Source organism: Onthophagus taurus, chromosome 7, assembly GCF_036711975.1.
Source record: "Onthophagus taurus isolate NC chromosome 7, IU_Otau_3.0, whole genome shotgun sequence".
Taxonomy (NCBI): Eukaryota; Metazoa; Arthropoda; class Insecta; order Coleoptera; family Scarabaeidae; genus Onthophagus; species Onthophagus taurus.
Genome location: NC_091972.1, coordinates 40,301,842 through 40,316,219, shown reverse-complemented (window position 1 = coordinate 40,316,219; position 14,378 = coordinate 40,301,842). Strand labels below are relative to the sequence as shown.

General features: G+C 36.0%; 1 protein-coding gene across 1 annotated transcript in view; it reads right to left on the bottom strand.

Moving 5' to 3' along the window:
• LOC111416311 (neurotrimin-like) overlaps window positions 1-14,378 on the bottom strand; it is a 255,005-nt gene that overhangs the window by 118,769 nt on the left and 121,858 nt on the right. Inside the window, exon 2 of the mRNA XM_071197296.1 lies at window positions 1,364-1,551. Coding sequence (XP_071053397.1) covers window positions 1,364-1,551 — 188 coding nt within the window. The remainder of the gene's footprint in view (window positions 1-1,363; window positions 1,552-14,378) is intronic.

The following is a 14,378-nucleotide window of genomic DNA, read 5'->3' as shown; positions in this document are numbered from 1 at the left end:
CTCCCTTAAGCTTCACCATAACCCCCCCCCCTTTTTTGAATTGTATTTTCTACATATTATTATTTTTTGAAATTTGAAAAAATTTATTGATTTAACCGCAAACTTCAGGGTATAAGTTTGACCTTGACAATCACGTTCCGGACAACCATCTTGTCACACGATTCATCACTCATCGCATCCGCCCATAATTGCGCATTTGTTTGATTTTTGATTTCCTTAATTTTTTAATCACGAACAAATGTTTAATAGTGATACCAGGCCTTTTTTTCAAATTATGACGTAAGTTTAAGCTCATTTATTTTATTTTATTGTCTTTAATGAAAACATAACCTATAAATTTTAAGTGAACACATGTATTTATTATAACTAATAGTTTGTTCTTATTTCGTTGTAACTTTAGGCGTTCCTGAAGATGACTCGTCGAAACCTTTCGATGTTGAGTCGAAACCGGTAGAACATAAATATAACAATTATCCATTAAAAAAAGTGCAATTCTTTATTTTATTTTAATACAAATGATGGAAACAAATAATAATTACACCAAAATATTTAATCAAATGTGAGTTTTTGGTAACATCCGGATTTGTATTTTTTGCACGTCAGTCGTATAAACCGATTACAAGCCGACGTTATTTACAATTTCGAACATTAAAATTGACAATAACCAAGCGGATAGATACTGGCACTAACTACGCCGATGAACATTATAGGTCACTACACAAGGGTATCGTTACATCCCTAAAGGCCAAACTGAATATCGCCTATAACACAGCCAAAAATTTACGCTCTGTTGTTAGTCCAGAGCCTAATGAACGTTTGCGTAACGAGAATGAGTATTGAAATTTCGAAATTTCAAAATTTCTCCCAACCCTTGTGTGTTGACGATAATTGTACGGGTAGATCGTCGATAATGGTTTAGCAATAAATGTAATTGGGTGTTAGTGAATTAATTGCCGTATTAGTCATGTTCATTAGGGAATCGAGGTCGCTTTTCAAATTGAATATTTGTCATGATTTCCAATAATTGACTTTCGGACATTTTAACATTTTTTTATTACAATTTCTTATTTGAAGAGAATATTAATGAACAAACACGATTTCGTTTTTAATCGAAATTATTCGGCTCTCTTTAGTCGACGACTTTAACAGCTCATTTAAAATCCGACTTGCAACTAAAAGTTGCAAACTTGATAACTCGATTTTGAAAGGGCATCGAGAACAAAACAGTAAAACCCCGGTGAAGCTCGAGCCGCAACCGATTGAATCTAAAATTTGTTCGAGAACGAATTCAAGTCGGATGACCAACTATCTGCTTAGCGATTTAAAAGTTTTAATGAGGTCCGGAACTCATCAAATTACTTACCGTTCTATTCCCAAGATTTCTTACACGACAGTTTAAATATGTCGTCTTTCCAACGAGGGCGGTTACATTTTTCGAAGCTGTTTTCTCGAAAAATGGACCTCTGTCTATCACTAAAGGTTCCAAGTCGTTTTCGCCTTCAAATCCCGTTCCATCGTCGCTATCTCTTTGAGATTTTGGTTTGCTCCATCCTATAATAAAAAATAATTGTTATTTTAGATTAGTTTGTATTTGCTGTTTATCTAAAGAGATATCGTTAGTATTGGACAGTTCGTATCAGTTGGTTGGTTAATCTCTGGGGAATTTACTGACTTAGTACCAATAATTCCTCGTTATCAAGAACTCTGCTAATATAAATTATCTTGGGCTATTAATATTACTACTGACGTCTTTGAATGTTGAATACAGAACAATAAAGAAAAGAAGGGTAAAGAGAGAAAAGAAATCCAACCAAACAGGGTATGCGGCGTGACCATACAAAAGCCAGGCGACAAAGGCGAAATCTACGGGAGAGAGAGCAGCGAAAGGGGTCCGCCCGTCGCGTTCCCGTTTAATTCCGCCCCACTTAATGAGTGGGGCAATCAACTAAATTGAAGTGTATTCTCGCCGTTTCGCCCTCGGTCCCGCTAGTGGTTATGCCGCCCCCTCTGGATGGTTTTTCCCGTCGTTATCGCGGCTAGAGTCCCGCGGGATGTTTTCGCGATCGTAACGGAGTGGCAAAACGAAAAACGAACAGAGCGGACGCCATCGTTGGACTCCCTCAGGGGGTCACGGAACGGGTTGCCGGGAATCTTTAATTGCGGATTAGTGGGGGCTTAATGCATAATGCAGAAGGACGCCAAGCTCGGTCAGGCGACATTACTTTGCATCCAAATGAGCGGGAGTTTTATATTAAAACTCTAATGAATTTTCGGAATTTGATACTGGGCTGGAAGCTTGACAGGTTCTGGGAAAGTTTCAACATTACTTTATCACAATATAATTTTTATTGGCATACGACGCCGATTTACGTTATTTCGCGCACAAAATGCTAATAAAAGATTCAAGTCTTGATATACAATCTCTCGTGAGTGAGAACGTCTTTTGAAGTTGCGCCCGGAACAAACGGTATGCGAAATTTCCCCTAGCCGTCTCCCAAATTATTTAAAAGGTATCAGAGTAGAGACAGCGACTGTGCATTTACATGTAAATGTCGTATATATCGAGGACGAAATAAAATGACGGGCAGACGGAGTCGGCGGTCTGTTTCAATTTTGCTGAGCGACTTGCATATTGTAAAACTTCTCACTACGCCAAATTTATTCAATTTGGTTTTATTGCAAATCATGATTATTATAAGAACCAAAAAAATCACCAATTTTTAAACAAATTTATGTAGGTATCTAAAAAGTTTTTGCGGGGGTTTAAGTGAATACATATATATACAGTTTTTGCAATTGAGTCGGTATTTGGAAAGTTCGTTTTTTTCCGCGACGTTTTTAAACCACAATAATTCTTGTAGTTGTCCCCGAAGGCAATCTTTTCAGGGATTGCTTGTACGTACACGCAGTGGGGTTCGGCCGCTGGACAGATCCGGCAAAAACCGGGACGATAAATTTACGGGCGAGGGCCCCCTTGCGGGACTTATCGGAACTATTCGTTCCGGCGTCGCCCCGGATTTATGATTGGGACCACCGAGCGCGTAAAATACGGCAAGCATTCTTTACACCTTAATGCGGTGTCTTCGGTCGCGGTCTTATGAAAATTATTATAGCCGAGCAATTTTTCATCCAAACCTGTCATTTCGCGAAAGCACATGATATATGAACTCCACACCGCAAGAACCACCACACCTGTATTATCTAAAGACATGATTATTCATTTTTAAGTAGGTACATGTTGATTCAAAATTATTGTCATGCATTACAATATTTCGAGTGGTTAGCCAGGCTGTTAACAGAGAGCAACGTTTAGTAATAGAATTCCGAAGATAACACAAAATGTGGAGGTCGTAAGTGGGTACATTAGAAATGGAAGTTAAAATTATACAAGATGTCATAACATAAGCAATATAATGCCTTTTATTGAATTAAACAAACTTAATTACAATGTATAAATCAAATATGTAAGGTGGGGTCCAGATGGCACAATATCATAAGAATATAGCAAGTAAGAAATGAAGGTTGTGATTTATCAGATATCACAACAATCTTATTTCAAGTTTTGATATTGCTAATATTAAACCATGCAAATCTGAAACCAGATACACAAAATTTCTTATAGCATATAGAGCATTAAAACAACAACTATGGTGTTGTTGTGTATAGTGTTGCATATAGTATGAAAGAAAAAGTACACTTTAGTTCCATGTTATAGTTTTACTTATTATACAGGGTTTTCCAATAAGAGGTGTTATTTTGATATTCAAAGAAAAATGCCATTTTTTAGTATAAATGATCGGATGTTTATTTCATTATAAAGAAGAAGGTATGCCGTTAATAGTGGAAAATAACATTAGGCAAATGACCACCACGACCACGCTTACAGGACAATATCCTTTCCATGAAATTTTCCATAACCAAATTGCAAAGTGGCTGCCCTATGTCCTCAATAGCCTCACGAATTCCATTTTTGAGGTCTTGAATCGACGCTGGGCTGTTGGCGTACACCTTCTCTTTCACGTGGCCCCAAAGGAAGAAGTCGCAAGGTGTTAAATCACAAGATCTCGGTGGCCAATTGTGATCACCTCTTCGAGAGATAACACGGTCCGGAAACTTTTCCCGTAAAAGATCAATGGTTTCGTTGCTTGTGTGGCACGTAGCAGCGTCTTGTTGAAAGTAAACGTTGTCCACATCAATACCATCCAATTCCGGCCATAAAAAATCATTAATCATCTCTAGATAGCGCAATCCATTCACCGTAACTGTTGCTCCAGCCTCATTTTCGAAAAAGTAAGGTCCAGTGACTCCGCCGGACCATAAACCGCACCAAACAGTCACACGTTGAGGATAGAGAGGCTTTTCAACAATAACTCTTGGGTTTTCCGAGCCCCAGATGCGACAATTTTGCTTGTTGACGAAGCCACCGAGGTGGAAATGGGCCTCATCACTCAAGATGATTTTTCGATGGAATTCCGGATCATTTTCATGCATTTCAACGACCCAATCAGCAAAGACACGACGTTGTTGATGATCGGACGGCTTCAGTTCTTGTGTTAACTGAAGTTTATAAGCCTTAAGACCCAAATCTTTATGCAAAATACGGTGTAATGACGTTTGTGGAATGCCTAATTCCAAAGAACGACGAGGAATGGACAAACCTGGGTTTTCTTCAACACTTTTGGCTACAGCAGCAATATTCTCGGCTGTTCTTGAGCGACGTGCACGGGTTTTATTCTTCACATCACTAACTTGTCCCAACAGCTCGAATTTTTCCACCAATTTCTGTATTGCGGTCCGACAAGGTGCTTCACGACGACCCAAAAATGTTCGAGTTTTACGAACCGTCTCTGCCAAAATTTCACCATTTTTATAGTGAATTTTAATAATTTCAATGCGTTGTTGAAGCGTGTATCGTTCCATTTTTATTAATGGCGTACTTTCTACTTGTCAAATGTCAAAAAATGACAGCTTCAAAAGTGACATCTACCGAAATAACGGGCTATTCAAAATAACACCTCTTATTGGAAAACCCTTTAGTTAAAGAGAACACATGTTTCAAAAAAAAATTGTAGGTAATGATTAATAATGATTGATGTCTAATTTTCACAATTTTTAGAAATAGTGCTGAAAAAAGTGTTTTGGTTGATGTTGTCCTTTTCAATGTAAACTTTAAAAAATAGCTTCTCATTTATTTCTAGGAATGAAGAAACGGTTTATATCTTAAATTATAGCCGAAAATATTCTCTTCACGACGATGTATGATGTATAAACTATATGGTAACTGCTGAATTAAAGAGAATAAAATGTTTGAAAAAATAATTATAGTTAAAGGTTATAATAATGATTGCATTTTTCGTGTTCCTGGTTGCATTTACCTAAGGTATCTTGAAAACTGTGGCAGATACGGAAATAACGCATCAGGCCAAAAAGTTGAAGAAAAGCATGGGGAGCTTAAATCGTATTTAAACTCCAATCAAAATTTATACAAAGTGTTCAAAGGAAAACTTGTAGATGGTATAAGACTCAGGAACACGAAAAAATGGGACACCCGGGGTGTGCCTGACAATTTTGTCATTTTACTGTAGAGATTCATAATCATTAGATGTATATCAAATTTGAAATAATTATCTAAAAAGAACACCCGAGACAAATGTAAAATTAAAAAAAAAAAAAATGAAACTTTACCACACTTTAGTGACGTATCAATGTTTATTTGTATTTTTCTCCTATTTTGTCGAGTACTACCGCCCTCTAATATATCTGCACGTAGTTCATTAACACCCTGTATAGCGATAACCTTGAGCTAACACAATAATATTGGTCACCCAACGTGTACAGGGTGGTTCAAATTCGATGTCCGAATGGGCTATCTCGGAAACTATAAGAGATAGAAGAAAAGTAGCTTACATGTCATGATCTCGTTTTTTGAGAAACTGCTGATGCCAAAAGCCTCAAAGCGCTCTCATCTTTTGTTTTTCCCCTAGAGGCCAAAATTGAAAATATCGTAAAACCAGCAAGTGCAATTATCTTGATTATTATTATAGGTGGAGTATTATAACTGAGACATTATATGGACACTTTTTAACAGAGAATTTGATGACGTAGTCAAAAAAAAAATTTTGGTTTTAGATTTTGGGATATTATGACAATTTTCGTTTTTTAAATGGAAACAACCACTGCTTATTCGCTTATTAAATTCGTTATTTTTTTCTGATTATAAAAATATGTGGTTAGATAGGTCTATTTCTTATTGTTTTAGAATAAAGCTAAAAATAAACTTTTTTTTAGTGTCGTCAAAGAAATTAAATTTACAGTTTCCTGTAAATTACGGTACTATGACTAAAAACTATTCTACTAAAAATTTATATAAAATTTACTTTATTTTCTAATATGTAACATTCTAACATGCTAAACTTTTCGTAATTTTCGTAATCCATCTTAAAAAACAGAATTTTTAATTTGACACTTCAGAAAATGTTTGAATACAAACAAATGTTGCTATGTTTATTTGAATTAAAAAAAGATATATATGAGCGCCATCTATCAATAATTTATTAAATCATTTAATAATATTAAATATTAATAAAAAAATGTGAAATAATACAATTTATTCAAACTTTTGTGTAAAACAGATATAAATTAAATAGTTCAACAAATGTATTTGATTCAAATATCAGAAATATGTCTTTTTTAATTTTTAGTTATAATATAAAACGAAAGTTGGAATGAATTTTTAAAGAAAAAATCTTAGCAGGCTTAGCAATCTTTGTCAGAAATATTTTTGACGTTTAAATGTCAGTGGTTTCCTGACTATTATTATTATTTTATTTAAAATTTTGAAACGTTCAGTGAACTAGCGTAAATGCGATAAAATTTTATTCATAAATGAATTTGAAAAACAATAATAATAGTAAGAAAACCACTGACATTGAAACTGACATTAAAAACTCATACCAACTTTTGATCGACAACCCCGTTGTTGAACGGGCAGTGTTTGCTTTATTATTTTTTTTCTCAAAAATTAGTCGTTTTTGGAAAAATTTTAGAGAGATAAAAAAGTTTTAGGATACTTTCATCTACTTATGTAATTTTTTTTTAATGTATTTACTCTCTGCATAAAAAAATTTTAGCAAAAATGTATAGGTTGAAAGTACAAATAGGGTGAAAACGTACCCTACTACCAGTTAAACATATTCCCCAAATTTCGTTGTCCTAGCGTTTATGGTTTTTGAGAAAAAAAAATTAAACCAAAATTTTCCGCCATTTTTGGAGGGGTGTAGCTCCTTAGGGGAACCCAAGTCGCCCATGGTTTATATATCAAAGTACCCTTAAAATTGCCTAAAGAATCACCCCCTGAAGTTTGGGCATATCATTCAGGTACACCCTGTATATAGTGTTCTATTTAAAAAAAAAAAAGTAGGTGGCGACTTCCGGTATAACCGGAAGCGCTAAAAATCTGAAAATATTTTAGTCGAAGAGAACGTAATTGATTATACTTAAATTTGAATTTTCAAATTTTTATTTTGGCCAGAACCCCATAAATGTCTAATGAACGGTCTCGCTGAGACACCCTGTATATCTTGACCGAATAGCACAAGGGAAACGCTATATATTAATGTCCCAAAGCAAACACTACATATTAGTGATCCCAATCAAATGCTATATATTTATGACCCAAATCAAATACTACATAACGGGTTTTCCAATAGGGTCGAGTCGATGTTGAAATGGCATAAAAAAAGTTATGTGTGAGGTATTAACGAAATTCTTTTTTTAGTTGAAAGGCCCATGCATACGCCGCGGCTTAGCACGGATTTGACAGGTCCACTGTTTAATGACTGCTGCATAGGTCCGGCTGAGTATTTGAGCATCGACCGATTGCGGCTTATTGCAATAATCACTTCAGCGAGAAATAACCATACCCTACGATTGTGGAACCACATCGCGCCCACGTCTATATCGTTCAACCCGAGTCAATGGAAATTGGTCACTAATACCACATATGTTCGCTCAGTATTGCCAATATGAACACCTTATATTGGTCCCTCAACACGAACACTACATGTATATAGGAGAACATAACTGAACGACATACCTATATTGGTACCTAGAGTGACTGCTGCATATTGGTGATTCAATGCGAATACTATACAGGGTGTAAGAGAAATAAGTAGGTACACCTTTGATTATATATAATATGGATTGAGCTAACTAAATATATCTACTAACAAAAATGTTGCTCAAGGTGAACAGACGCAGATGGAAAGCGATAATGTGAAAGTGTAATAAAGATAGATATATTATATGTCAGTACGCTTCTATATCTATCTCACTTCTATCAGTACACCCATTATATAGCAGTACGCTTCTATGTCTATCTCGGTTCGATCACCTTGCGCAAGCTATCTCTCTCGTTGACTCAATCCATATTATATATAATTAAAGAGGTACACCAAATTTAAGGGTATATCGTCCATGACAATAAAAACAATTTTTGCTTGTAAAGCGTGTAACTCACGACCGAGATAATTAATTATTAATATTTGTTAAAAATGAATATGCGCAGAGTCAATCCCAAAAAAGAACTCGGGGTACAATGTTTATTTTTCTCTAATTGTTGTTGTGATAATTGTTATTCTGTGAATTGGAGTTGTTAATTCTTGCATCTTTTGATTCTTTCTTTTTCATCGATGCTATCTACAATAACACAACGCAGTACTGAACCCATCTTCGATATAAAAAGATTTAAAAAGTTATTTCCTTATTTGTATTACATCCCATAAGTACATTGGTGATTCCAAACGAATAGCACATATTGGTAACCTCGAATAAACGCTATATATTTCTGATATAAAGCAAACCCTATATATTGGTGACCCCAAATTGAACACCATATATTGATTTCTGGAGATTACGTTGATATAATAATAGCTTGAGATACAGAGAACGATTGCCATCGTCCTCATTATAAAATAATTCAAAATGTTGAAATACGGGCTGTGGTGACATAATATATCGTTCCAAAACGTACTTTGTACACGGATTAACCTGTAGTCCTACATGACGACAGGAAGTATATTATTGCAGAATGTTGAGAGTAACTGACAACATTCATGATAGAGTTTAAAAAACGTTGAGAAAAATTTTACAAAAACTTACAATAAAGCAGAATCGAACACAAACACAATTAACTCAGTAGATAGACTGACAAAAAAGTATAAAATTATAAGAGTGTAGGTCACATTATGCGAAAAAATGGAAAGGGGCGATTATAAGTAACAATTTATTTATTTTGAATTGAATTTTAGAAAATAAAGTTAATTAAGTAATTTAAGTTAAGTAATTTAACCGACTATAACAGTAGATTATCATTATGATTTTTGTTAACAAATTCATTTCGTTGTTTCCATGATTTTAGCATTATGATATTTTGAGATTAAGTCGGCAACTTAAAGCAAATTAATGATTTTTTTGTCTCATTATTTTTGTAATTCAACCCAACATGTTGTATATATACAGGGTGTTCCATCTCAGACAAGCCACCCCGTATATTTCTTATCCTATAGTGATTACAAAAGTTTCCCGAAACCCATCGAATGATTTTGTTTGGGGGACATCTTTTGACGTCATTTGAGGCTTGAACGAGCAACCCCCTAAGAGGGGGTGCTTCAACCCCTCAAAATTGAATAGGGGAGAGGGGTTGAGTGATACTTTATTTGAAAGAATACTTCAGAGCGTTGAAGAGATTTTCAAAATTTTTCGTTGTATTGAAAGACAGTAAAGAAATAAATGTAAGCCTCGATTTGCTGAAACCGGCTTTCTTTCTGAACGGAAACGTTTCTCCTGAAGTCAACAATTTAATAATTAATAAAACTAAAAAAGTACATTTTAAATTTTAATTCAAATTTTTGACTAAATGTTATCCCTCTTTCTGTTCTTTCTTTATAGGAGGGGAAGTGGATGTAGCGTGCTGTGGCAGCAGCTCCATTTAAAAACAAAATGTATTTTCATTTGTTATTATTTTTATATTTGCCACACAATTGTTTTTGAAGCAAAACATAACAGACCCAAAATACAAAGTCTGCCAAAAAGTTAATTTTATAATTTTATTATTATGTTGGCTAATACCTCATAGCCACACCCGGTCATTGGATTGGAAGAAGAGGTCCTATAGAGTGGCCTGTCCGTTCTCTTGACCTGAACCCTCTGGACTTCTTCTTGTGGGGACATCTTAAGTCCACGATTTTTGTGACTCAGCCTGAAAATTTGGACGAACTACGCCAACGAATTGTAAATGAGTGTCGTCACATAACTCCTATTATGCTGAACCATCTTAGAGATGGTTTTCAGTCAAGATTGTATTATTGTATGGAAGCCAATAGAGGACAATTTCAACATTTGATTTAAAAACGCAGATTTGATTTTTTGATTGTGATAAATAAAACAACATGAGAAAACAATTCAATTTTTTTATTTATAACCAAAATATTCAAGGTTGCTCATTTGAGCTAAAAAATGATTTTTGGCGAAAACGGTTCATCAAATTTACGTTTTTGATACACCGTTGTAAAGAAGCTTCCAAGACCTTTCAAATGAAGTATCACTCAACCCCTCTCCCCCATTCAATTTTGAGGGGTTGAAGCACCCCCTCTTAGGGGGTTCAAAATGACGTCAAAAGATGTCCCCCAAACAAAATCATTCGACGGGTTTTGAACTTTTCTAATCACTATGGGATAAGAAATATACGGGGTGGCTCGTCTGAGATGGAACACCCTGTATAATTGTAAGGAGTATTGTTTCAGCTGTAATTTAACATCGAAGTATTTTCATAATTGGCATAAATAATGTTTCCGGGATTTGTTAAGTGTCAACGTGCGTCATTATATTTTGAGATTAAGTCGACAATACAGCAAATTACAAAACTTTTCTCAATATTTTTATAATCAACCTAATACGTTTATGTATTCTTTTAAAGAGGAATGTTTCAGTTTTAATTTAACATCAAAGTATTTTAGAAAATTTGAAGTATTCATCATTTCAAAGATTAATAACTGTGTAGGATATCTGGGCATCACACTTGACAATAAAATGACATGGAGAGCCCACCTAGATAATAGAGTAAAAAAAGCGTACGTTGCATTCGGTCAATGCCGGAGGGCTATAGGTAAGATATGGGGTTTGTCACCCAGAACTGCCCTCTGGATTTACACGGCTGTAATCCGACCTATGCTTACTTATGGTGCAGTAGTATGGTGGTCAAAGACCCTACAGTCTACATCCACTACTGCACTTAATAAAGTACAGAGACTTGCGTGTTTGTATGTTACAGGTGCGCTGCGGACTACCCCCACTGCAGCCATGGAAAACATGTTAAACCTAACGCCACTTCATTTGTTCATCCAAGAGGTGGCATTGGTGACCATGACTCGACTGCGAGCAGCAGGAATTCTAATGGGTGAGAGAAATAGTAAAAATGCCAATCTCTGGAATGAAATGGTGGATTACTCACCAATTCTGGAGTGTGTAACGGACTTTACACCCCTACAACACATTTTTACGAAGAAATATCTCACCCACCCAAGCTCCACAGAAGTAGAGGTAAAAAACAGCCTTAAAATCTACACTGATGGTTCAAAGAGACGGGAAGGAGCTGGAGCCGGAGTCTTCTCGTACGATCTCCGACTCCACGTATCTGAACCTTTAGGTGTAAGTACCACCGTCATACAGGCGGAGTTAATCGCCATACAACTTGCCGCTGACGTTATTGTCAGATCCAACTTGGTAGGTAAGACTTTTACAATTTATACTGACAGTAGACAAGCTATTTTAGCCCTGAGTAGAATAACAATTACCTCAGGACTTGTTATGGGTTGTCATCTGACATTGGAGAAGGCCGCAGTGCATAACTGTGTCATACTTCAATGGATAAAAGGACACTGGACTTGTTCAGGTAACAAGCACGCTGATAGGCTTGCCAAAAGGGCTGCCAAGCGAGCGCCATGTTCGCCTGAACCGATAATCGCTCCGTCCTTATCAACTCAGATTGAGATAATTAAAGATTTTACCCACAAAAAGTTCATGAACTGGTGGGATAGGGTTAAGGGTTGCCATCTGTCTAAGGAAGTATTACATTATCCTTCAGCAGAGGCAGCCTTGTCTCTACGAACTGTAACGGGACTCGTCACGGGTCACTGTAAGGTAAACAAGCATCTTTATAACCTTAAGCTTGCTATTAGTCCTCTCTGTCGCCTCTGTAAAGAGAGCGAGGAGACGGTCCGACACATCTTGTGTGAATGCCCCACTCTGCAAGACCTCAGAATGAGAGACTTCGGAGAGGAATGGCCGACCACAGATGGCATCAGGAACACACCTCTGAGCTGTATCCTAGCCTTCGGAAATTCCTTAGGCTGGTTGATGTAGCCGGAGACAGTGTAGGAGGATGTACAAGGGGCCCGTTGGGGCCTAGGTGCTGTGTGCGTAGCATACCCTCCGCTTTCCTACATACATACATACAACTGTGTAGGAATCATTACATTTAAAAAAATTAATAATTTTTATTTTTCGATTTGTCCTAGAGTTTAAAATGGAACGAGATCCAGTCTCTGTGAGGAACACTCTACCTCGTCAAAGTATCCAATTTAACCCTGGTTAATTACATCGTCGTCCAACAAAACTGAGCGCTAAGTAAACGTACGAGGCAACGTCCGATGGCGGATTTCCATGGATTCAATCAAATTTTAATTAATTAATTACGGCGGCGAGCTTTCGGATGCAATCGAAGAGGAGGCGGGGCTAGTTACAATCGGGAGCACGCTTCATATCGATTGATTTATATTGACGTCACCCTTCATGGTATATTCTTAGCCCTTGTAATCCAAGACCGACGCGTCTGAACTGATAGGATGTTTACCTGATTGTTAAATTACGTGCCTCTGTTATTCTATGTTCAATATTGACGGGGAGTGTGTGACGTGTGTGATTCTCGTGACGTGCACAACTGATATGGTACCAATAACAATGCCACGATAATCCTTAGGCTAAGTAAGTAATCGTGTACGACCGCAATCACGATTCTATTGTAATAATATCAAAGAAATTTTTGTTTTAATATTTCATTAAAAATTTATAAATATTTACACCATATAAATTTTATATATTCGTATTGTTAAAGAGAATTATAAAACCAGGTTAACATTAAACTAATCCCATTAATATTAAATCTAAATTAAAGTCCACCGGTTGTGTATATATTTATTATGTTGTATGGAATTTTAAACCCGAGTGGTACCTATTGCACAAAGGGAAAAATTTCTGCGAAATAAATGCAATCAGTAGGGTAATATAATTGTTTATTTTAACGCAGGGACACAGGTTTATGGTATTTAATCTTGCATAATTTCAATATTTTCAACATATGCGTTCATAAACACAAAAGAAAAAACAATTTTATAATAAAATATGGTCGAATAAATATCAGTTAATTCGCACGGTTTAAAACGAAAATCGTGTACATTACGGAATTTTTTATGAAATTGAAATTCTGTTAAATGAACAATATCAATTATAGTAGTAAATGAGACAGTTAGTCAAGTTCAATTAAATTGTCCAACGTCGGGGATGTCACATAGGCATTCCACGTAATCGGCGACATGACATAACTGCTGTTTGCAATCAGTCCGGTAATTATTTCGGTCCCAAATCTCATACACACGTCTAATTGATAATATACACTGTGTGTACGTTCACAGATACGATGGCTAACGCACAAGAGGTCCGTTTTGATAATTGATTTTGCGATCCGTTCTCATCGATTATAATTTGAGCCGCAAAATGCAACTGTAATACGGCCCCAATACTCAATCCGAAATTTGACGTGAAGCTTCCGCCATCAATCGAACTATCCGCAGGATTACGCGTTTATTGAAAGTCCTGAAATCGACGCATAATCTCCCAAAATAATTAACAAAACATGCTGTATGTTGAAAGCCTTTGTTTATGAATACCCAAGCATTAAGCTTTCACGGAATAATATACACAAATTTAATGGTTTATTCCATTTGCAAACAGTTTTAAAAGATTAATAAACTTATTAAACGAATTTTTTAATACGAGTTATAAAATCGTCGGTTCAAGTTAAGCATATGTCGAATTGAGAATCCACTTTGATCCCAACATCACATCGTCCGCTGCAATTCAATGGAGTGCACGTTTCACATGTTAGATGCCCAACCTTTAAAGAAAACGGGTGAAGGAGCAAACGTGTGACCTCCACCTTCTTTAGTGAGCATTTTCTCAAACTCTAAAGGAATTGAGGAATCTCGAAAGTTCTCGCAAATATTTAATTTTATTGACTTACATCGTAAAAGACCGTGTATCAC